Raw genomic sequence first — 26599 nt, forward strand, 5'->3', positions numbered from 1 at the left:
ACACGACTAAAGTTGAGTTAACGAGGTCCAAACCATGATTAAAATCTGGAGGGATGACATCATAGAAGAAGAATTGTTGTTTGGAAGGTTTACGGAACGATCCTGATTGGTGGTCACTTAAACGGCAGATCTCCGGGATATTGTAATATGTGCTATTTTAAGGTTTGGTGTTTATTTTTGCCAATAGTTTTGAATTATAATACGCAAAGGAAGCTAAGTAACAGTGGAACCTCCAAAGACAAAGGGCCTCAAATTTTAACCATATATTTCTGGTAAAATATCGCTCATAGGCAAACAAAAGTTTAAGTTCAAACCATCATCATGAATAACATGAGATGTCAGCAAATTTCAGCACACTGAGCATGCAAAGGATTGATCATAAAAAGATGTTTTACTTTTTTTGTAATTTTTTTTTGACACACATTAATTTAAGAAATACCCATAAAAAACCTTCAGGCTCCAATGCTATGTGTCTTTTGGGGGTCTCCTAAGTAAGAATAGTTACTTGAGTTTAGCTTTAATATACAGCTGTTAATACCTGTGTGACAATTAGGAAATTGAAAAATTGCCCGGTTTTACAATGGCAACAATTTGTGCCTTGAACAAATTCCATGGAAAAATTCACTTGAAATTATTTCGTATGGGGAAACTGTTTTTAAACCGAGAAATTGCACACGAATGCTGAAATGATGAATGAAAGCATATGGAATGATATCGAATAATCTTGAATAATACAGAACAATATGGAATAATGTGCTATATGGTCAATGATATGGAATGACGTGAAATGTTATGGAATGATACTGAATTACATTAAATGATATGGAATGATATAGAATGATGTTGAATAAAAACAATGATGCGGAATGACATTGAATAATATGGTATGATGTGTAATGTTATTGAATGATTTAGAATGATCTGCAATGATATGGAATGATGTTGAATAAAAACAATGATGCGGAATGACATTGAATAATATGGTATGATGTGTAATGTTATTGAATGATTTAGAATGATATGGAATGATCTGCAATGATATGGAATGATGTGGAATGAGTTGAAACGTTTGAAGTTGAAACAGTTTGAATCGGTCAAGAAGGGTGGAAACGAGGGAAATATATATAAAAAAAAAAAATCTTCATTCTAGGTTTTTATTTTGATATTTTGGAACAGTTTACTTTGGGGGGGGGGGCTTCTTGTTCATTTCTGTTCCATTTGAACAGAAAGTGCTTTCAGCATTCACACAATTAGAACAGGCAACATAGGCTATCAACCGTCAAAGAATGGAATTTGGAGGTTCCACTGAATGTCCGTTTGACGGCAAAAATAAACATAGTAGAGTTCTCTTCACATGCACATTCAGTTTGCATTAGACAAGACAATGCCTTGTTCTTCTGCTGGCTGCGACCGCATTGTTGATGATTTTTACGATTAATGACATGTCAGAATGCTTTAACCTAATTAAACTGCTCGTATACACCCTAATGGTGGGTGAAAGCAGAAAAAGGAATACGATGTTGTGGGTCGTAAACGCAGGACTATGCACAAAGATCAATTACTTACTTACTTTACAGGCGAGCTGAAACAGTACCTCCCAGATTCTTTTTGACAGAAATGCCTTGTAACAAATGTAGTCCTCTTATGAAGAACAATGTAGGTTGAGTGCAAAAATGTCTTGCATGAGAGGAAGAAGATGAATGTGCCCATTTTGTGTAATGTACTGCATGGTTCCAGGGCTTGATACCCAATGACTATTTATTCTACTATCTTTAGGTTTGACGTATCCTTCTTTCCTACAATTGCTTTCTTTTCTTACGCCAAGTCCTTATTCTTAAATTGATTCTCTACTGTTGACTGCACTGTCGAACGCCTGGAATCTTTTCAGGGCTGTACCACTCATCCTGTCACCTAGCCCTCTGCTTACCTCCTTGGAGGGGACCCTGGATCCCTTCCTTCGTGACCACCAGCTTTCCACCATGGCTATGAGACAGGAAAGCACCACGCCGGCTGCCAGGACGCAGAAGACGCCGGCGAAGCTATGGATGTCCAGGGCGTTGCTGTGCCCTGATTGCATCGAGCTGTAGAGTTCACAGGGGCTGTCCTTTGGCCACCACTTGAGTTTGAGAATATCCATGTCGCCATTCTGCTGAAGCTCCAAGATTCTAGGGGTGTAGATGAAGCGCAAAGTTTCAATACATTAATTCATTGAATCGCAGGTGAATGTCACCGCAATGTTGCAGATGGAGCTGGCAATAAAAAATGCCATGTTGTATCACATGATCTTTCACATCAAAAATTAACATTTTCAGGTAAGATGATTCAGCCGGCCACCGCCAAGCTATACCTAGACTGTTTACACAATACATATTGCGTTTTACAATAATAGCTATAATTTTTTATTTCATATCTACCTGCGGCGAGAAAAGCAAAGCGTGAAGAGTTTGTCAGCGAACAGCGGCTCGAACAGATTGCGATCTTGTGATGATCGGTGTAAAAACAGTCGAGTGTTTCAAAGACGGTTTAAAAGAGAGTTATGCGCTGTATGGAGTGCTAATGGTTTTCGTCATGGAACATTTGGTATAGCACAGCAAGCGCAAAATGAAGTTTTAAGTGATGGAACTGGAAGTGTTATTGGAAGAGGCAGAAAACATATTACTGAGTTACAGAAAATAAATCGATGGCTCTGATGATTTTGGGAATCAAGCAACTGCATAAAAACATGTTTTGTTTGATTTAACTCAGCCCATGTGTATGGGACAGCACATCCGAAAACCTGCTCTGGGAGAGGACAGTACCAATGGTCACCGTGTGCTGAAATGACCCAGACACAGTGAAATGCAGAGTTGAAAGGAGCTTTGTCATAGATGATACATGGCATGACTCCTTCTTGTGACTGGTGAACAGGTCAGCCCTTAGATCACACAGAAGTTCCAATGCTGGTTGCCCCTGGGTTTTAGATCAGTTTCCATATCTATTTAAGTGAGCAACCCACACCCATTTTTGCACCTGCAAACCTTTATTAAATCAGTCCCTTAAAGACTTCAAATAAAAAAAACTGTTAAAAGGTTTTATCCTGGTGATAGTTTGGAATCTGGATCAAATTATTCCAAATATAACTGATTTCAATGGGAAATTCTGTTTTCAAAGTCAACCAGATCGAATGTTGAAAAGCGTCACAAGATGGAATATGGTCAACTTCCTTCCTAGAGATAAGGGGGAAAAAAATTATGATATGAACAGAAATGAGGTAAAAGCTTATAGAGAAAATAATACAATTGTTTAATTGACAACATGCTTAAATCCTTGATGAATAACTGCTATAACTGTGTCATTTTCATTATTCTAAAGTCCAAAGCAAACATGAAAGGTAAAAAACACATTACTGACAACACCGCAGATGTTTCTGTAATTGCTTTAGAGCCTCTGTTCCATTTGGGGGCAGTGTTGTCCCATCAAATCACTTCCCTGAGCCTGGAACAATATTGCGCTGTCAAACTCTTTGTGGCTAACATTAATATGTCTTGCAGCACAGCAAGAGTACACCGTCGCAATGTCATTATGCAGCCTAGCCTTAGTCTGGCGATTGATGGCTTCAGAGAGAATACAGCTCAGAGGTTGATGGGGTCCCTCTGTTAGCCTTCAGCTTACGATTTTAGTGGGTCGTTCTTTCTGGGGTGCTAGGGGATGAGCGCGCGCACACATGCATTATAAAGCTCTGTTTGCTCTCGGCTGGGTGTTTAAAAAAAGGTGATGTAGAGTGGAGGCAAAGAGAGGAAAAAAGAAGAAGGGCAAACTGGGAATGCAAAGACAATGCTCAAAGTCGTACTAGCACAAAAACACGAGTTACAGACAAAATAACTCCCATGAATACTCAAATAAAGCCAAAGAAGGGTTAGGAGGACAATCATAAAGTTAAGAATCCACACATACATATGTACAATGTGACAGATGTTGCAGATTATGCGCAGAATTTCCTCTAGGACTGAAAACCCTTGTGCAATTCCAGCAATAGGCTGCTGACATCAATCACAGCGCACGTCCCTCATCTTTAGAAGGAACACAAAAGATGGCCAGGCATCAAGAGATGCAAATGAGCACTGCAGACGGTTTACATAATTAATTTCCCCCACAATAACTGGAGAAACAAGGCCCGTTTATTTCATTGTAAATCTGATAAACAGGCTTAGCATTACAACCATGTCACTGTTGTTCAGGGATATTCTCATTACTTCCTGGGCCCATGTGAGCAAGGAGTCAAAGAGTTCTTTAAAACACATGCTGGGAGTGGAAATGATAGGATAACTCCTTTGACCCAACCACCTTCAGCATATTAAACAATGTTCCAATGTGGTTTGACCTCAGCTACTTTATGTCACAGTTTTCCATCCATTTTCAACACCGCTTATCCTGGGTAGGGTCACGGAGCGCTGGAACCTACCTATCCAAGCTGACTTCGGGCGAAAGGCGGACTACACCCTGAATTGGTCACCAGTCAGTTGCAGGGCACGTATAGACACGGACAACCATTCGCACTCACATTCACACCGTCACAGAGTGGGAACTGAACCCACGCTGCCCGCACCAAAGTCAGGCTAGTGTACCACTACACTACACCATCAGTGACCCTGATGTCACATATCATTAAAATTAACAGAGGTCTTCAACTTTGATTTAGGGCAATTGAAATCCTTTACCAAGGTCAGCTAAAAGTGGTAAAGAACCTGATTTGAACTTGTTTAGACAGGTTAATGGTGATGTCACCTGGGCCTTTTAAGGGGACAATAAATAATGCCCGCCATAAAAGTCAAAATGGTCACTAAAGGAAAAGACAAACATCTCTCATAGCAAATATATCCAGGCTTTCCCACAAACTTTTTCAAAATTGTCTCCTCATTGAGACCCAAAGTTAGTCAAATATATCATGAATTGCCTTATCATTGGCACTGTACATACGAGGTGTCACACATATTTTAAATCCAAACTAACTACTGTAATTTCTTGTGTATAATGCGCACCCCCCTCCCCCCCCAAAAGGTCAATGCGTAATATACACAGGGTATAGGGAAAAACACATTTTATAAATGTATGCTGCCATCTCGTGGTTATGAAAAAGCTGTACACTTTAATTCCAAAATGCCACCGCCACCTAGTGGTTATGAGAGAGGTTTACACTTTCATTCTAATATGCCACCGCCACCGAGTGGTTACAAAAAATGTGTAGCGTACACTTTCATTCCATTATGACAGGGGCAGTATGATTTGATATATGTACAGTTGTGCTCATAAGATTACATACCCTGGCAGAATCTGTGTAATATTGTTTTTTTTTGTTTTGTTTTTTTAAATATGACTGAACAACAACCATCATTAATTTATTTATGGTTATGGTTTATTTAATGATCATGCTGCTCTGAAATGCTTGACCGTTAAATTTGAATTCCATTAAAATAAAATTAAATCTGTTTCACCTGGTCCTTCATGTTTTCTTTAAATAATTGTACCCATCTTACAAATTCTGCGTGGGTAATCAAATATATGAGCACAACTGTGTTTTCAAATTTACTAAATAAAAGTAGGGCTGTGGATTTCAAAATAAGAGTAAGTAAATAAAAAAAAGTATTACGTGTTCAAATAAATTGCTTAACTTCAGAATAATTCTTTGAAAAAAACCTAACAAAATACAGATAATACTTCATGTTTTGATCACAGGCGGCACGGTGGCCGACTGGTTAGAGCGTCAGCCTCACAGTTCTGAGGTGCGGGGTTCAATCCCCGTCCCTGCCTGTGTGGAGTTTGCATGTTCTCCCCGTGTCTGCGTGGGTTTTCTCCGGGCACTCCGGTTTCCACCCACATCCCAAAAACATGCATTAATTGGTGACTCTAAATTGCCCGTAGGCATGACTGTGAGTGCGAATGGTTGTTTGTTTCTATGTGCCCTGCGATTGGCTGGCAACCAGTTCAGGGTGTACCCCGCCTCCTGCCCGATGACTGGCTGGGATTGGCTCCAGCACGCCCGCGACCCTAGTGAGGAGAAGCGGCTCAGAAAATGGATGGATGGATGTTTTGATCACATGGGTAGAAGCAAAATCATGCATTGTAAAAATGCATTATACATAGGTAGAAGGGTTTCCCAGAATTTTTAGGTCAACTTTGGGGGATGCGTATTATACATGGGTGCGCATTATACTCGAGAAATTACGGTAATACCCCTGGAATTTAACACACTTTTCATGACTTCAAAGGCCAAGTCCGAAACCTTGGTGTTCTGATAGATTCCGACCTGTCTTTAAACAGTCATCAAATCAATTACTAAAACTGCCTTTTACTATCTGATGAACATTTACAGAAGGCTTGCATGTGTCAAGCAGACCAGGAGAAGCTCATCCATGCTTTTATCTCAAGTAGACTTGACTATTGTAATTGTCTTCTGTCCGGACTCCCTAAAAAGAGCATTAAACAGCTGCAGCTCATTCAGAATGCTGCGGCTTGGGTTCTGACTAGTACAAACAGGTCAGAGCATATTACTCCAATTCTAAAGTCTTTACACTGGCTTCCAGTCAGCTTTAGAATAGATTTTAAAGTTCTGCTACTGGTCTATAAATCACTAAACGGTTTAAGTCCTGAATACATGAAGGAAATGCTAATGGAATATAAACCCTGTAGGGCACTGAGATCGACAGACTCAGGTCAAATAGTGGCGCACAGAGTCCAAAACAAACATGGTGATGCAGCATTTAGCGATTATGCTGCACACATATGGAATAAGTTGCCTACAGAAGTGACGTCAGCCCCAAGTGTGAATGTCCAGGTCTCTTTTTTCCAATGCTTTTTAGAGCATTTCCACTTTAAAATGATATTTCTTACACTGTATGCTGTTTTAATTGTATTTTTATTTTAAAAAAATTCTCTTTGTTTTAAATGTTTATAAGCAGTTTTATATTTGTTTTTAAATGCTTTTAATCATGTAAAGCACATTGAGTTAACTTGTGTACGAAATGCGCTGGATAAATAAATTTGCTTTGCTTTGCTTCTGTCACACCTTCATGCACTCCTGGAAGGATTCTTCCAAGATCCTCTGCAGGTCGGTCGCCACGGCCATCTAACCCTAACCCACATCCACAAAACGGGTCCCCTTGATGAACCCTTGAGCTTGGGAAAGAGGAAAAAGAAAAATCACACGGAGCTCCAGCACGGCGATATTCATCTCAGCCAGGAACTGTACAATGCTCAGGGCATTATGAGTAGGCGAGTTGTCATGGTGAAGCAGCCAATTGTTTTCCTGCCGTAATTCTCACCTCTTCTTGCGCACTGAACGAAGAAAACACCACAGGATCACTTAGTAGATGTGCTGGTTGATTGTCTTGCCCACAAAAAAGGGGAAAACTCAGTTTATTTCGTGACACCAGTCCTGGAACATTTCTAACATAATTTGTATGTTATTCATAAAAAAACATTACAGAGAGTCAACAGTTTGCATCATCCAAAACGAATAAACACTGCCACTTCAGTTGACAGACGGTATTGTTTACAATCAGATAGCAAACTGCTTAGCTCATTTGAATTGAGTTACTTACTCCATTCTTAGGCAAAACAGCAGCATCAAAGCAGGTAAATAGTCTTAGATCTAAATGTAGAGTGAATGACTGAACTTATACAGTCTTTGGTTTACAAAGGAGTTCCGTTCCAACCGCGGGTACGTAACACAAATGTGTACGCAAGTCAGAATGTTCCGCAATCTATCACAAAACTATGGTATAGTTTATATATAGAAAAGCACTACTGGGCCATAAATATAAATGCTAGCATATGAAAAATGCACAGTATGGCGGTACCTAAGTGTGCCGTGAGTCACGGGTTGACATTCTTATGCCGTTGCACAAACTAGTTCAATGTTTGCACGAAATTGGGACGCCCCTGCAATTTTATACAACAAACGTATTAAAAGAAATTCAGTGGCTAATTGATTGATTAATAAAACAACTTAGAGCACTGAAATTCTGACAGGAGGCAAATTTACCAGCGGCAAAATTTGGGAAACCCTAAAATAAACAACGGAAAACTAGATCCATATCATTTCTTCATACAGAGAAAAAAAATGAACGACTATGATTGGATTTGACATCAATATGTGGGGCATAATGATACTATTTTGCTGCAAGCTAGTGATTTGTGTTCCATTTGAGGATGAAAGCATATACTGTAGTTATAAATGCCAATATGTTGGTATTTCAAGCAATCATAGAAAAGGATAATAGCAACAACAAAGAATAACTAAAAAGGCTTCTTGACGATAAAACAAATCAGAAAGAAAAAGCCCCTATGGTCTTTCATTAAAATCTGATAATAGACACAAGATGCCGTATGACTAAGCTGCAGTAACTCTGAGGAGCTAAGAGTGCATTTGCAATTCAGGGAGGAGTGCTGTAGCTCTTCCCTTTATTAGGATGTCATCTGCCCATGGAGCTCATCATCTATTATTTGACACTAATGATCCTATAAGAGTTATGCCAGAAGCTGTTTTCCAAAACGTGTATGTGACGTAAAATGATAATGTGCTACTTTTAGGTGTGACGCAGTGTTTAACACTGGGGGAATGTATCACATGTTGGGATCGAGTTTTTCCCCGATGAGATGGAAATGGATGTCTGGGGATAGAGATATAGATGAAGTCCAATTCATGACGATTTTGACTGACATTCTCAGTGTTCATTTGCATATATTGTTAAAAGTTTTAAAAATATATTTTTTAACAAGTACAGAGGGGTCCTCTGTTAACGCTGGAATTCCATTCCTACAACAAAGAAACCCAAATCTGTACAAAAGTCGAAACACTCCATCAATCGCCAAACAAATTTAAAACAATCAAATGAAAAATCGGAAGTAAGGAGGTAACTACATGTTGCTGTCTTACGCTGCTGTGAAAACTAGTTTATTGCATGTCATTTATAACAACGAAACCTCCTATGTCAGGATCGTCGTAAACCACTTCCAGTCCTTGATGACTGGATCGGACGTCAAAACCCCAGTGGGCCTACTTTTTAAAAATATATTTAGTGCAAACAATTTTGGATAATGAATGTAAATTTTAGCACATAATTGACAGGAAAAAAAAGTGATAACGAATTTATTCAAGAATGAGTGATGAATGCTGGTTAAAAATCAATTTCCAAAATTAGCCAATAAACTTTGTCTCATGCAGATTTCATTGTAAACTATCAATGATGCCGTTGCATTTTACTTTCCTATACATTGTTACAATTGAGAGAACAAAGAGTACATTTTCTGCCTTAATGTATCCATTCACGATCAGAAGCAACTCTTACAAATACCCTCTGCAGCAGCAGTCACCGTTGTTCTTCATTAATCCTTTAGCCTGTGGCTGACAGGCGGAAAAAAAAGGCCACTGTGCGGCTGCCTGACAAAAACACGGCTCGAGTCAAAGGTTTCCCGCCGTACACCATCTGTCTCCATCACTAATTTGGCTGGTGTTGTCTCACTGAAATATGCTTTGCCCCAAAATACACAATTACACGTATGTACTTTGTGTGTTGTCACAGATGACAATAGAAATATGATTTTCCACTCCTTGATGCAGAGCAAACTATTCATAGACAATGGCATAAGAGAGACTAAAATAATTGTGTCCGTGTGAAAAATCTCTCGTTGATTACCCTAAATACAACCCCAATTCCAATGAAGTTGGGACGTTGTGTTGAACATAAATAAAAACAGAATACAATGATTTGCAAATCATGTTCAACCTATATTTAATGGAATACACTACAAAGACCAGATATTTCATGTTCAAACTGATAAACTTGATTGTTTTTAGCAAATAATCATTAACTTAGAATTGTATGGCTGCAACACGTTCCAAAAAAGCTGGGACAGGTGGCAAAAAAGACTGAGAAAGTTGAGGAATGCTCACACCTGTTTGAAAGTTCCCACAGGCGAACAGGCGAACAGGCTATTTGGGAACAGGTGGGTGCCATGATTGGGCATAAAAGGAGCTTCCCTGAATTGCTCAGTCATTCACAAGCAAAGATGGGGCGGGGGTCACCTCTTTGTGATGAAGTGCATGAGAAAATAGTCAAACAGTTTAAGGACAATGTTCCTCAACGTACAATTGCAAGGAATTTAGGGATTTCATCACCTACATTCCATAATATCATCAAAAGGTTCAGCGAATTTGGAGAAATCACTGCATGTAAGCGGCAACGCCGAAAACCAACATTGAATGCCCGTGACCTTTGATCCCGCAGGCGGCACTGCATCAAAAATCGACATCAATGTGTAAAGGATATCACCACATGGGCTCAGGAACACTTCAGAAAACCAATGTCAGTAAATACAGTTCGGCGCTACATCCGTAAGTGCAACTTGAAACTCTACTATGCAAAGCAAAAGCCATTTATCAACACCCAGAAACGCCGCCGGCTTCTCTGGGCCCGAGCTCATCGAAGATGGATTGACGCAAAATGGAAAAGTGTTCTGCGGTCTGACGAGTCCACATTTCAAATTGTTTTTGGAAATTGTGGACGTCGTGTCCTCCGGGCCAGAGGAAAAAAAACATCTGGACTGTTATGGACGCAAAGTTCAAAAGCCAGCAACTGTGATGGTATGGGGCTGTGTTAGTGCCAATGGCATGGGTAACTTACACATCTGTGAAGGCACTTAATGCTGAAAGGTACATACAGGTTTAAAAGAAACATATGCTGCCATCCAAGCAATGTCTTTTTCATGGACGCCCCGCCCCTGCTTATTTCAGCCTCATCACCACTGGTATATATAAGCCTGCCTATTCCCGGAAATCCTCGCCTAAGTATTTCAGCCTCTTCTAGCGGTACCACGGCCCACCTTATGTCAAGTAAACTATCCCAGTGCTCCCGTGTGTTCCTGACCCACGTCATTCCTGCCACCAAGCCTGTTCTGTCCACTGCCTGCCATTTGTCCACGCCACCGCCTACCAACACAACGTCTTCCCTCACTTCATCTATCAATCTTTACTTAAGTTTTTCTCTCGCTTTCTTGCCTGTCAGATCCACCGTCATCACTTCAAATTGTGACTATAGTGTGTACAGTATAAATATAAACTGTACATAAATGTGTGTCACATTAATTTTTTTGCCTATGAGTGTCAAGTCTTTTGAAATCCCTCAACAACAACCTAATTTAAGTATAGGTTTTAATGTAATTTACATCTCAATGTCAATGTTAGTCTCATGCATTATGGGATTATCTTTTCATATGATAGATTCAATGTGGTTATACCAAAAGTGTCAGTTGACCTGCGTGTGCATTTTCATGTTTATAATGGTCAGTAGCTACATATACAATATGTGAGTGCATGCGTGTGTGGGAGTGTGTCAATGAAACAGCTGTTGTGTGTGTATGCATGTGAGTGAACTACGTTATCACCTTGCTTTAAGATCGTTGACTTTGACTGGGGAGATCTTTAATGACTAACACTCACAGTGGATGTTAAAAGCAAATGATGAGAAGGTTGCCCGAGTGGCAGTAGGGGCAAATGTCGGGCATATGTGTGTGTCAGTTTGTGTGTGTGTGGGGGCTTCAGGTCCTTTACTTGCAGCTCTCGCTTTCTGCAGTGGCGGACTGGATGTTACCATGGCAACTCGAGGGCAGCAGCCTTGATGGTGGGGTGATCACACATTATTAGTTGATTTGAGCGGGTGGGCGGGTGATTTGGATAGAGAAGGGAGGGTGGTAGGTTTTGAGATAAGGAAATGATGATAAACGTGTGTGTGATACGGTGTCAATGTTTTTGGAGAGTGTCAGCTTCTGTCATCATCATGGCTTGGGGTTGAGGGTATATTTAGATTGCTATGTCAGGCATATTAGCAAAGCAAATCTGACTTTGTGTCAGTCTGTGGTATTAAAAAAAGGTCTTGATGAAAGATTCTTAGAACCAAACACAAAAAAGGAGGGTTAACAATTGAAAGCCTTCAAGTTCAAATGTGTTTTTAAAATGTTTCATGTTTAAATACTGGCACTATTCGTAACAGCCCCTAATGTTAAAACGCGTATCCCTACCGGAGTGAGATGAATGCTAAAAGACATCAAGTTGTGCTGCAGCGCCACTTCTGGGGAGGAAGGTCTTCAGAACCTAACTGGATGGTGGGAACTCACTCTGGAGCCTGTCATCTCAGTACCTGGCAAACTGATCTTTCAGTCATTGGTACTGCCTTTAGACAGATAATGGCCGTTTCCTGCTATCGGACTTCAAGAACAGAAGCAGCACTTCCACTTGGACAGCCAATTTCACTGGAAATATCTCCAGGCATATATAGGACTACCTACCAGACATACGTTTGTTTTAACTACTGTAGCCATAAAATAACATTTAGAAAAGCCAGAACTCTTGCAATTGACTGTGACTGATTTGTACACATACAACACTTACGTTGAGTGGGACCTCAAAAATTGAGCACAATCTGTTCTGTGACACCGGTTGACTTGCATGTTGTTCTAATTTCAAAACAATGTTTCCCGTAAGAAATAATGGAAAGAGAATTCATTAGATCTACTCTCAAGCTGAAATCAAACCTTCATTAACTATACAAGCAACCAGTGAAATGCTATTCTAACATTTCCAATATCATGTATAAATTACAAAAAGTTACAATTAGTTACATTGCAATAACACATTGTCCTCTTCCGTCTCCGTCGGTACATGTCAGTTGCGTCACATTTAATGGGAAAGAGAAGACCCGCTTTGATTGGCAGCAAATTAAGTCAGCTGTAGACACACGGATAGTGTGGCAGCCCGCCCATTCTCTGATCCGCCGGGGTGCGCTGGTCTACGAAATTATCAACACCGGTCTAAACCACACCATTTACGCTGGTCACAGAAAATGGACCCAATGTGTTTGTAGAGAGATACTATCAACTAGTTGCCTTTTATGAGTTGTGCTGGAGTTAATAGGGGCTATTTAGATCTGTAAAAGAGTAGAGCAGGGAAATAAATGTTTAAGTAATTGATATGTTATTAACTGGATTGCTTATATGGTAGTGAGTGACCAAAACACATTCCCTTGTTGCAGTAAGTTCCATTTCCAGTTCTATATTATAAGTTATCGTTATAATTATTTTTCTTTGCCAACACTGGATGGTGTGGATGGATGGCTTGCAGTCCAAGTTTTGTTTGACTTTTGAAGCATACGTCTCCAGAAAAGTTTGATTGAACTTCAAAATGAACATATGTGAAAATTTCTAGGTTCCATTGTATTGATTTATTTATTTATGACCAACCATATGTTAGAGAGACAGACTTTAACCCTAAGAAAAAACATTTTCTGCTTAAACATGCAGTTTTACTGTATCTTGTATATATGGTTTTTCACCTGAGAATATGCCTTGATAGCAGCTGTAGTCATTTAACATGCAGATGAGTTTGATGATCATGCATCAGGTGGCACAGTTGAGAGTCTTTCAGAAGGGGTGAGACATACTTGTAACTGCTTCTACGAGTGGCGTTGAGCCTCAAAGTGTCGCCACGATGCTGCACTACGACTGTTTCGGTAAAATATTCCTGCGGCAGCCGCATTCCCTTTTCTCGATGACTTTTTCTTCGCATATCTCCTGGGCGGCAAACACAATTCTCGGTCGGAGACAGTGGGAGTGTGAAATCGCCTTGAGGTGAGAGGTGCAGTGATTGGAGTGACTCATAGAACATGATGGAAAATTGAGTGGGAAAATGAGAGTAGGTTTGGTCGAGATGGAGGCCTGACAACAAACTCAGGCAGTGAGGGGAAAGGGGGGCGGCACGAAGGAAAAGACAATAGGAAGAAATCGACAAACACAAGAGGTGTGTAGAACAAAATGAGCTCAGAGGAGCGAGAAGATGAGCATAGGAGATGGACGCTAAAATGAGTCGGTTTGCACTGAGATGAACGTGTGACCGTCAGCTCTTAAAATGAGAACAACACTGGGCTGACAGCTCACTTACTGGCCTAACAACGCTGACATCATCAACGGCTTCTCGTGTGGCTCGCTGCTGTTCGCTGCATTCTCACAGCCGCCGGGCTCAGATTCATCCAGGATCACTTTTTCTCTGTGTAAAAATTTCACATCCTCGTCGGAAGAGAATGTCAGATTTGTTTGCCGGTTGTCTCTGGAGGTAGGTGGGAATGAAACTGGTGTTTTAATGGGAAAGTGCACTGCAAGTTCAGTTCTCCACATGGGTGAGTGATAGGGCTGTAATGATCCACTAAAATAAAGATTCGTATCTCAATTTCTGACTCACAGATATACGATTTGATTTTGTAAGGAAGTTTTTCGAGCACTTACGGCAAATAGTCTGGGCCTTTTTGACGATGCAAATTCCATCCCTGTTCTCGATCGGGAAGCTGGAATAATCCCATACTGAATAGAATAGAGCTTTATTGTCATTGTCACAGGAACAATGAAATATGCAAAGATGCAAATAGTTACATTTCTCTTCATAACCCTGTGGTGAATGAATAAAGATAATGAATTTTTTGAGAAGCATAAATGGTTTTGTCCACTTTCTTCTCTGTGTAAAGGTCCAATTTGTGAACATATCACATGAATGATCTTCAAGTAATTGCTTTAAAATGGTCATCTTATATCAGATTGCTCTTGTTTTGGTTCTGGATGTGGAGACGGGATTCAGCTGCTGTTTAGTGCAGGGTCGGATCTGTTCTATTGGGATACAGGGCTGCTGGCCACTCAAAATCTTGAAATATCCTTAACTATTTACCTTATCACCTTCCAGAGAAAAGGTTTTTCAATGTAAATATAATGTATAAACAATATATAATTGCTTGACTGATTGATTTTAGCGTGTTTATTTAAGTCGAAGAATTTCAAACTAGCCCTTGCATCCTTTGACTTTTCTCTATGTGGCCCTTGCTGGTAAAAGTTTGGACACCCTTGTCTTTGAGTATCACATTTTTCAGTTTTAATACTGTATCGCTCCAGGCTTAGTGAGTGATATAATAGGGAAGTCAGTGCTTGATCAAGGAAGATTTTCCTTTGAAAGAGATTAACCATTAAATTATGATCATGGTCTTTACAATTCTGTGACCTGCATTAATCTGAGAATAAGTCAATATCACACATCCTCAATGGAGTTGTTTAATGGACTGTAGCTAGTGGACTTTTGAATGCATGAACCTTTGAAAAAGGGCAGCTAACTGTCGGTTTTACGCACTGAAAATCAGGACTTTTGTTCTCAAAGCCGAGCGAGAGAGAGAGAGGGCTTCCACGCTCTGGCTCACAGACCTTGCCATGCTGAACTTCTCTACAAAGCTGTAGATATGAATGAATTCCAATACAGGCTGGACCGAAACATACACAACGTTTCCCGTTGCTGTGTGATTACAACAGTGTTGGTCACATTTCCATTGTTTCCGCAAGAGCAATTATAAACTGTTTTACAACAATGCGATAAAAGAACAAAACACAAACACCTGAAACATTTAGGTGGATTTGTCAGAAAAGTCCTTGTCTGAACAAGGATGTGTGAAACTAATGGCGTCTATGATGAACAGATAATTATGAGGTGAAAATCTCCTTTCTAAGTTCCTCTCAGGTTAAAAAGATGGGTGGCAAAATACAATGACTTGTTCCCACAAAGCTCACAATGTCATCAAAGCATCATTGATATTTTACATCAAAATCAGCAAAATTCAGAGGTTAATTAGCCATTTTGACTTGTGTACACCAATCAGACATGAGTCTATAAAAATCTACCTTTGTTGTCTATCATCGGTGTTGTGTTCACTATCGGAGACGGTTGGCATGCCCTTGCTGAAAATAAAATAATCAGCTTGTACCTGTCACCGTCTACAGAGTTTTTGCTTGTCTTCACACAGAAAACAATGCGAAAATATATTTTTATTGTCAATTATCTGCTGAAAACATTCCACTTTTCAGCACGTAGTTTATTAAACCAAAATAACAGTGATAACCTTTCGCTAGCGCTATATTGAGGGCCTCAGCTCATCTTCAAAACAAAGCGATTCTGCAAAAATATACACTTTCGGTATGGTATTGTCAATTATCTGCTCAAAACGCAATGTCCATTATCTAAGGGTGTTGGCATGCAGTTTATTAAAACTGAATAACTGCAAACAGGTTTCGTTTGTACCGTCTTAAGAGTTTGCTAATCTTCAATACAAAGCGATACTGCAAAAATACACAATTTCAGTTATTAACGCTGTATTCCTAACCTAAGGTCGTTGTCATGCAGTAGATTCAAAGAAATTAACAGCTTTGAGCGCTCCTCAAAGAGAATAGGGTGTGTAATAAAATGGGAAATATCCGTTTTGTAAAACAGTTCTGGCACTCAATGGCGATAACGGTTAAAATAATCATGGTAAGAAAACATCACCGCGTTTTTTTTTTAAGGTACACTGTTGTAACGTGCAGATGTAAACATAATCTTTTTGTGTAAGTCTGAATCACCATCATCAGTGGTTGTAAGTTTTAGTTGATTTAGAGTTCCAGTTGATTTATGAACAATTTCCAGCCATTAAACATTTTAAAAAATGTAGAACCTTACAGCCCACTGAGACCACCTACTGTTACTAGCTTGTAAAACAAAAGTTGTTCACTTTGTGAAATCCAAAGTATTTTATTATCACATTCTGAATAAATACTAAATAGATTTGTTCCGACCAATAAATTGTCTTCGGCAGTAAAACGAGTCAAAAGTTGTGATAAACAGTAGAGACACAGGACTGAATAATTTTGTTAATTTGTGTACCGCAGTAGCAGGTCACTGTGTACTCATCAAGAGTGGCAAGATTAATCAGCAGCAGGCGCCCGATTATTGTAAAGGGGCTCATCGTATTAAACCTTTCTGCTTTGTTTTTGTATAAAAGCTGCAAGATTCAGCGCTGGTGGTGCATACTTGATTTAGCTTTTGAGCAAGGCTTTTTCTTGGTGCCAACTTCTACTCTCTCTTGTGACCAATCCTAGCCATACCAAGACATTTTTTATGGTGCAGAAAACATGCTGACCTCTGTGTTACACAGTCGCACTGTGTTCTGAGTAAGTGTTTAAAATGATTATGAACAAGGAGAATTGTAGCTGACCCAGACACATTAGATAGAGTGGAGAACAATGATGATCAAGTATTATTCAGCAACACTGTAGCGGGCGATGGTGATGATTGAGAGCAAGAAGCTACTACTAACTTACATTGAAAGATTAAAGACAGACAGCCTAGTGCCTTTGGGGTGGATTTATATTGCAGGTATGGGTGCCCAGTTCCTATTTAATTCCTATACAGTGACACACCGTTCTCATGTTTAGCTATTCATTAATTTGTTTTTTTGCTATCGCTAGCAGTTGCCAATTTCTTTACAGCCATACGGAGTGCTGATCTAGGGTTAAAAACACACACAAAGCACTACAGGATTAAGAACACAAAGTCAACCAAGACATTTAAGACAACACTATTCCTACTGTGATCCCGTAGTGCTAGTCATGGAGTCCCCACGCTCCCGTTTCTTCGCGGAAGCCTTACAAGCAGGGGATGAAAGGTCTTTGGTCCCTTAAGCAAACTTAGCAAAGCTCGGTAATTCCAAGAAGTGTGTGGAGGATTCTGTGCCTTAGCTAAGTTTTCAATTAGGCCTCATTAAGGCAGAGTGTGCGGGTGAAGCGGAGCAGATCATCAAAGATGAAACAGGATAAACAACACAGTCAAGTCAAATGTTCATTAACCGTCATTAACATATTGAGAGTGTGAGAGGGAGACCTTGCCATCATTAATTGGGAATAATAAAGATTTAATGAAAGCACTAAGTGTGTGGGCTGCGTTTGTGATAGACTGCCAGTGACAGAGACGTAAATATTATAATATGGATGTTATGCATAAGGTCTGCATGGTCTGCTTACAAGCATTTTACTGGGGCTCAAAATGCGAGATCTACTCGGACAAAAGCAGTTTTATGTGCACTGCAACGATGCATTTTACTTTATCTCTATTGTAGCTACTTTACAGAATAAACTCTGGCACTTATTGGGGTTTTCTTCAAGGTCGGCAATAACAAAAAGTCAGTTTATCGATAGATTTTTAAACTGTAACGTATTTCTGACAAATTTATTGCTCTGTGCGTGAGCCTGCCAGAATACTAAAAGCATTGAAAAAACAGTTTGTAAGAGCCATACACGGCTAACTTTGTTTTCACTGGTCCCTGCAGCACTTTAACACAATCTGAGGAGAACACTTAGTGGGAGAACTCGCTTCAACACAAGTGAAACTGGTTTAACCGTAAATTTATTTGTTTGGGTAAGATATGAAAAGAAAGCAAGTAAGCTGTCAGCTGAAAAATGACAAAAGCAAGCTTGGGCGTCTTAAAATGTAAATTCGAGGAAAACCTCCTTCAGGTTATTACATTTAGACTGCAGTGCCCTCAAGATGATTTTTGAAATATATAACAATACTCACAATTTCCTTGGGACAAAAACGTGTGTGTGTGTGTGTATGTATATGCGCGAGAGGCTTTAAAACCATTTCCCCTCAGGACTTTAAAGCAACTTGTGTGTAGCTGTCATTTGAAATTAGCGGACTATCCCCTTTGCACTGGCTTTTCTGACTCTGCCAAATCTGGAGGCTGTCTCCATCCATCAGAAAAACACATAAACATGAATGCACACAGAGGCGTTGACTGCATTTGTTCTCCTGCTGCAGCAAACACACCCAGATGGAGGAGCTTCACCTGACCTCTAACAATGACTTCTTCTCCACAACAAAGTGGTTGAAAATGAGGATGTTATAGGAGGCTGTCTATTTCTAAAGACAATGGCTACCCCTCTCGTGCTAAAGTGCCAGAGACAATCAATCCTTTCTCAGGTAGCAGCTGAAAGAGAAGTTAAATACTGTGACAAACATACACAGGCAAAAGGCACTGTTTACCGTTTGTTTCTTGCAGTAAAATTGCGCAAGATCACTTTGTTTCCTACCAATTGCCGTTGTTGCTTGACGTTAGGAATAATTAAGATTCATGAGGGCATCTCTTTGGCATTAAGATCTCGTTCACAAAATAAACGTCTGTCATGGGGAGATTTATCAAGGAAACCTAACTCCACCTTTAAATCCCTGGGTAAAGTAGATGTGAATAATGGACAACACAATTATTTTTGCTCCAAGGGCACATCCTGTTTCACTTCACTGTTCAATGTAAGTTCTGGATGATAATCTAACTTCAAAGGTTATTGTCCACAACCTAATTGAACTGTAATATAAATCACTCAATAATGGAGACACAGCTAATCACAAAATAAGAAAGAAGATTGCTAAACTGAAGTGGATCCAGTATTGATCGTTGTTGGACACCTTTCAACATATTTAAGGGATTGTCGATATGAATCACTCACATTATGAACACCAACGGCCAGAATCATTAAATGGCTAGAAAGAAACTTGTCTGACAAAAATGTATTTCTTTTCCATTGTTGTGGTTGTCCTTACTCTCGGTACTTTCGTGTATGCATTAAACATAAATGAAGAGACTACATCACACAAACACTAGAAACACTAGAACTGCAGCGTTGTCTCTACAATTAATCCATGTTGCCAGACGATGAATGCTACAGGCAGATGTTGGCCTTTTATAAAATATGTCCCATTTATTTTGTGTATCTATGTGTGTGTGACCGTGTGTCTGTGTGTGTTTAAAACTCCATATCCACTTTTGGACTCTGCATCACCCCTTCCAATTTTCCTCTTAGTTTTTGTACAGAAGCGAATATCGAAGTACACCCAATAACAAACCTTTGTTTACTTGATGACAAACTTCTCAAACTTAACTCGAACTTATTCCAGTTCAGCCTGTAATGCAGCCCTATGGGGGGCACAAGGCAGTGCAAACTGTAGGCCGGTCCCAAGCATGATGATTAGGAGAAAGGTTGATATATTGTGTGTCCAGGAGACCAGGTGGAAAGGCAGTAAGGCTAGAAGTTTAGGGGCTGGGTTTAAATTATTTTACCATGATGTAGATGGGAAGAGAAATGGAGTCGGGGTTATTTTAAAAGAAGAGTTGGCTAAGAATGTCTTGGAGGTGAAAAGAGTATCAAATCAAGTGATGAGGCTGAAACTTGAAATTGAGGGTGTTATGTATAATGTGATTAGTGTCTATGCCCCACAGGTAGGATGTGACCTAGAGGTGAAAGAGAAATTCTTGAAGGAGCTAGACAAAGTAGTTCTGAGCATCCCAGACAGAGAGAAAGTCGTGATTGGTGCAGATTGTAATGGACATGTTGGTGAAGGAAATAGGGGTGATGAAGAAGTGATGGGTATGTAAGGCATCCAGGAAAGGAACTTGGAGGGACAGAGTGTGGTAGACTTTGCAAAAAGGATGCAAATGGCTGTAGTGAACACTTTTTTCCAGAAGAGGCAGGAACATAGGGTGACCTATAAGAGCGGAGGTAGAAGCACGCTGGAGGATTACATCTTGTGCAGACGATGTAATCTGAAGGAGGTTACCGACTGTAAGGTAGTGGTAGGGGAGAGTGTGGCTAGACAGCATAGGATGGTGTTGTGTAAAATTACTCTGGTGGTGGGGAGGAAGATTAGGAAGACAAAGGCAGACCAGAGAACCATGGGGTGGAAGCTGAGACAGGACGAGTGTTGTGCAGCTTTTCGGGAAGAGGTGAGAAAGGTTCTCGGTGGACAGGAGAGGCTTCCAGAAGACTGGACCACTGCAGCCAAGGTGATCAGAGAGGCAGGCAAGAGAGTACTTGGTGTATCTTCTGGCAGGAAAGGAGAGAAGGAGACTTGGTGGTGGAACCTCACAGTACAGGAAATCATACAAGGAAAAAGGTTAGCTCAGAAGAAGTGGGACACTGAGAGGACCGAGGAGAGGTGAAAGGAATACATTGAGATGCGAGATATGGCAAAGGTAGAGGTGGCAAAGGCCAAACAAGAGGCATATGATCACATGTATGCCAGGTTGGACACTAAAGAAGGAGAAAAGGATCTATACATGTTGGCCAGACAGAGGGATAGAGATGGGAAGGATGTGCAGCAGGTTAGGGTGATTAAGGATAAAGATGGAACTATGTTGACTGGTGCCAGTAGTGTGCTAGATAGATGGAAAGAATACTTTGAGGAGTTGATGAATGAGGAAAATGAGAGCAAGGGGAGAATAGAAGAGTAGTAAGGGGGAAGTTAGAAAGGCATTAAAGAGGATGAAAAATGGAAAGGTAATTGGTCCTGATGACATTCCTGTGGAGGTATGGAAGCATCTAGGAGAGGTGGCTGTGGAGTTTTAGACCAGCTTCTTCAATAGAATTCTAGCGTGTGAGAAGATTCCTGAGGAATGGAGGAAAAGTGTGCTGGTGCCCATTTTTAAGAACAAGAGTGATGTGCAGAGCTGTGGGAGCTATAGAGGAATACAGTTGATGAGCCACACAATGAAGTTATGGGAAAGAGTAGTAGAGGCTAGACCTAGGACGGAACAGTATTTGCGAGCAACAGTATGGTTTCCTACCTAGAAAGAGTACCACAGATGCATTATTTTCCTTGAGGATGTTGATGGAAAAGTACAGAGGGAGCTAAATTGTGTCTTTGTAGAGCTAGAGAAAGCCAATGACAGAGTACCCAGAGAGGAACTGTGGTACTGCATGCGGAAGTCTGGTGTGGCAGAGAAGTATGTTAGAATAATACAGGACATGTACGAGGGCAGCAGAACAGTGGTGAGGTATGCTGTAGGTTTGACAGACGAATTTAAGATGGAGGTGGGACTGCATCAGGGATCAGCCCTGAGCCCCTTCCTGTTTGCAGTGGTGATGGATAGGCTGACAGATGAGGTTAGACTGGAATCCCCGTGGACCATGATGTTTCCAGATGACATTGTGATCTGCAGTGAAAGCAGGGAGCAGGTGGAGGAACAGTTAGAAAGACGGAGGCATGCACTGGAAAGCAGAGGAATGAAGATTAGCCGAAGACAGAATATATATGCATGCATGAGAGGGGTGGTGGGGGAAGAGTGAGGCTACAGGGAGAAGAGATAGCAAGGGTGGAGAACTTCAGATACTTGGGGTCAACCGTCCAGCGCAATGGTGAGTGTGGTCAGGAAGTTAAGAAACGGGTCCAAGCAGGTTGGAACGGGTGGAGGAAGGTGTCAGGTGTGTTATGTGACAGAAGAGTCTCTGCTAGGATGAAGGGCAAACTTTATAAAACAGTGGTGAGGCCAGCCATGATGTACGGATTAGAGACAGTGGCACTGAAGAGACAACAGGAAGCAGAGCTGGAGGCGGTGGAAATGAAGATGTTGAGGTTCGCTCTCAGAGTGACCAGGTTGGATAAAATTAGAAATGAGCTCATCAGAGGGACAGCCAAGGTTCGATGTTTTGGAGACAAAGTTAGAGAGAGCAGACTTCGATGGTTTGGACACATCCAGAGGAGAAATATTGAGTATATTGGTAGAAGGATGATGAGGATGGAGCTGCCAGGCAAGAGAGCTCGAGGAAGACCAAAGAGAAGGTTGATGAATGTTGTGAGGGAAGACATGAGGGCAGTTGGTGTTCGAGAGGAGGATGTAGGAGATAGGCTTACATGGAAAAGGATGACGCGCTGTGGTGACCCCTGAAGGGACAAGCCGAAAGGAAAAGAAGATTCCAGTTCAGCCTGCACCAGGTACAGTATGCGACGGCTAATCAATGGTGTTTAACAATAGCGCTGTCATGAACGGAACAGAGGATAGGACCCAAAAATGCACGACTCCAAAACAAATGGACAGTTTCCAAAAAGAGAGGTTTAATAGACGGGCATAGGTCGGTACACAGGCAGGCAATCCAAGAGAGGCAACAGTATCCAAAAACATGAGGCAAAGAGACAAGGTCGATAATCGGAACAGGGTCAGGTCTTACTGTGAATCTATGACGTGGAAACAAGGAATGCTGGAACGCGACGACAAGGTACAACGAACTGGCAACGAGAGGAAATGAGACACGAGGTTATATACAAGGGGTAATTAGGGTGAACGAGGCACAGGTGATGAAGATGCTCACATGAGCAGGTGTGTGTGAAACAGGGGGGAAGACAAAACCCGGAACACACACACATATGACAAGCGCTGTTCACAGAATTAAACTGTAGCGCGATTCCTGTGTGGTTTGAATGGTCAAAAAACTACTGGTTACATGGCTTTCCAATTAGCATCTTATTTATATAGATCATGAGGAACATAATAATTCTGCTTAGAAACACTTCTCAAGGAAAAGTCTGTCAAAACCTGTCAAATGTTTGCTTTGCTAATCACAATGTTAAAACTGACTAACATACCATTTAACTTATATAGAAATTGTATTGAACCGTTACAGTCCAATGATGACAACAGGCTTCTATATTTTCCCCTCTTCTTGTAATAATCCCTGTGCACAATCATTGAAAGAGAAGGCTGTGCAATAAAGACGCAAGCATTCCATACGCAGACCACAAAGAGCCCCTTGGATTTATATGACTGCAGCTGCAATGCCGGGCTGCGAGGCATCTGAGGATCCTACAAGGAAACAGCTGCAACATTATTAATCATTGGATCGATAAAATAAGACAGTTTGCACAACTATTGTTGCGGCAAATTATTAGTATCTCACTGTGTGCCCAAGTAAATGATTAAAATAATCACTGACAGGTCAATATTTGAAGAGAATTTGCATGCTTTGTAAATAAATCTGAAAACACGTTTTGATAGATTGGCAAATGTGTACGCTTGGGATAAGGATGATTCATTCACGATCAATAAGCGATTGTTCATGACTTTCTCAATCATGTGCAATTTGATTGAGCTGACGTTCCTATAAACAAGGTTATCTTGTTTAGTGGGTTACATGTTAAAGCAAAAGCCTTTTATACAGAACCCAGCAAAGCGGGATGAGGCCCTTGGCACCCCGACGCCTGTGATGCAAGTATACTGTTGACACATTTCAATCAGTTAGGAGTGCCTATGAATGGCTTCAGGGCGGGACCTCCATTACACACAAGACATTTGGTCCAGCGCTGACATTGTGGAATTGAGTTATTATTAGCGTTTCACGTTTTTATGGTGAGTCATCACACTTTGCTGTCATGCTCTGGCCACTCGGAACAGGGAAAACAATCCCCCACCCCCCCACAATGCAATGTCACCCATTGTATAGGTGGTTAACATTTGGTAGCAGTTGGACAAATATTTATCTGTGAAGGATACCTGGAAATGGGCAAAATGATACTAAAATGCCTGCTTCCATCCAAACTAAAAGGCAGAATTACAGTGACTAATCATCATAGACATCTAGCATGCCTACCAAATTTTATGTTGCTTAGTGAAACTGGCAAGCTAAATAAAAAAAAAATAAAAATGTATTGCACAATTTACTTATTATCGTCTACTTGTTGTCACTGCCCGGTGTTGAGGAGTTATTTATTTGCAATTTGGGCGTTGTTTCATGTGTTCCATGAATGTAAACAGCCATATTGGACATGTGTTAAAATGTGTAGTACAAGTGCAGAAAATCCGATATGCATTAAATTGTAACTGTGCACTTGGACCTGCAGTGTAAATCCAGTGTGTTGACATCTTTTGAAAGATTGTCATACAATGAGACAGTCTCAGTTAAGAAAGGGCTGATGCTAACGCTAAACAACGTAACTTCACACTGGCTGAGAGTGCAATCTGCCTCCTGCAAATTATACATAATCTGCTATTGGTTGCCTCCTCGACTAAGGAGACGATTTTCAAGCATCCCAGAGGGCATAATTTTATAGGAGTGGACATTTCTATTTTGTCCAACTGAATTTAAAGTGCTGATAAAAAAATTGTATGACCTTTAGACAAGGAGAGAATAGAGATAAGAATTCATCTCAGGAAAGTGAATCATTTTTACACAGAGCTAGCGTCGGAAGCGGGACGGCGACAGTTGTGAAGTAAAATTACACCGATTTGCATGTCAATTGTGTCTTTAAAGAAGAAACAATGATGCCACCGACTGTTGCTTTGAGGGAGTGGGTCCTACCTCTGGGAGAAAATGTCACGGTAGGGACTGCCGTGCTGCATGGCGATGCCGTAGCCGCGATCCGGCGCATTGCTGCCCACCGTGTAGAAGGAGCAATCCTCGTCATTGTTGGCGACATACTCCAGCACCGCCGAATCCCACACGAAGCCGAAGCGGCCGTACTTCACCTGAAACAAAACATAAATGGCGTTTTAGGAAAACCCAGTGGTTATGTCAAGAAATGGGACATCTTTTGTGAGTGAATGATTGAAACATTTCTGTAGATCTGATGGAGCGGGGGCTGCACACACATTCCAGAGGGCCACCAAGGACTAATTCATCACAGACAATAATTCATAAGCACGGCGCAGCACCGCAGCAAGGTTATTCTTTTCTTCTGAGATAACAAATTTTAATGGAAAAACAACTTTACTGCTTATCGTTCTCTCGACTCTAAATGCAGGTGTGTTATTGGCTTACTGACTGGTTTTATCCACCCTTTGTGGGGTACCTATACAGATACTTTGCCGGTCACATCCTTCGAACAACAAAATATGCCTCAAATGTCGTACAAATTATGCGTGACATCCATTTCCACAGTATGTGATATATTTTGTTTGGATTGCTATTGGTTGCAGAGGGCAAAACTGTTCTTGTGTCATAATTCATGATCAGCTTCTGTTCCATAATAGTCGAGGTAGTTGTTCGCACAGCCTCGCGGTAACATGAAACACATCTAATGTTTATGCAGAGAAATAAAAAGTAAAGAAACAAACAACTCAGCGGTGACACTTTGATACCATTCCTCCAAACACCTTTATTTTCACTTGGTGTGTCATAAAGTTTAATGGCACTTTATGAAATTTTCAAAGCCTTTCTGTCTTTGCTGAGTGCATGTGTTTCACCTCAGTTGGCCTACGCGTGCTGACTTATATCTGTGAACCGACAAGCACCTCTGATTGGGTAATTTCACAGTCTCTAGTCCTGTGTAGTAGGCGTGCGTCTGTTTAGTGGTTTGAGTCTGTGTCAGCAATAATTCACTGCAGGGCGTCAGAATGTACTTCATTCAACTCTTTACAACCTTTAAGACAAATTTGAACAGTGCTTTTCACTTTTAAGAACAATTTCATGGCTTTTCAATATTGTTTTACAATTATCCAAAAAAGGATTATGTGCTTTAAGCTTAAGACTCCTGCAGAGAAAGTTTAAAAAGTTTGGTATGGCTAGCAGGAATTATTATTTTACCTCAGATGTCAGCCACACTGGAAACACTACGTGGCAACTCTGCATAAATAAATTAATAATTAATAGTATATATAGAGGAGTAAACGTGAATAGCATTAAGAATAGATGGGAGCATCGCATGGAGAAAGAAAATACCAAATTACATTGGTGATTTCCAACCACACCAGAAACACTATGTGGCAACTATACGTGGCTAGATACTGTAAATACTGTCAGAATCATCTTTATTTTGGCAAGTATGTCCAAAAAACACACAAGGAATTTGTCTCCGGTAGTTGGAGCCGCTCTAGTACGACAACAGACAATCAATTGACAGAGAACACGTTTGAGACATAAAGACATTGAGAAAAACAGTCATTGAGCAATCAAGGGTTATCTGGTAATG

At 40.6% G+C, this 26599-nt stretch overlaps 1 protein-coding gene across 6 annotated transcripts in view; it reads right to left on the minus strand.

Moving 5' to 3' along the window:
• The window catches only part of grid2 (glutamate receptor, ionotropic, delta 2), a 456195-nt gene that overhangs the window by 13523 nt on the left and 416073 nt on the right, over window positions 1-26599 (minus strand). For all 6 annotated transcript variants that reach the window (XR_009787777.1, XR_009787779.1, XR_009787778.1 and 3 more), the window contains exons 14-15: window positions 24991-25157; window positions 1928-2165 (exon numbers count right to left, since the gene is read on the minus strand). Coding sequence is in view for 3 of the 6 variants with exons in the window: in XM_061767886.1 (XP_061623870.1) it covers window positions 1928-2165; window positions 24991-25157 (405 nt within the window). In the remaining 3 variants the exon portion in view is untranslated. The remainder of the gene's footprint in view (window positions 1-1927; window positions 2166-24990; window positions 25158-26599) is intronic.

The sequence above is a fragment of the Phyllopteryx taeniolatus genome, chromosome 3 (genome assembly GCF_024500385.1).
Source record: "Phyllopteryx taeniolatus isolate TA_2022b chromosome 3, UOR_Ptae_1.2, whole genome shotgun sequence".
NCBI lineage: Eukaryota > Metazoa > Chordata > Actinopteri > Syngnathiformes > Syngnathidae > Phyllopteryx > Phyllopteryx taeniolatus.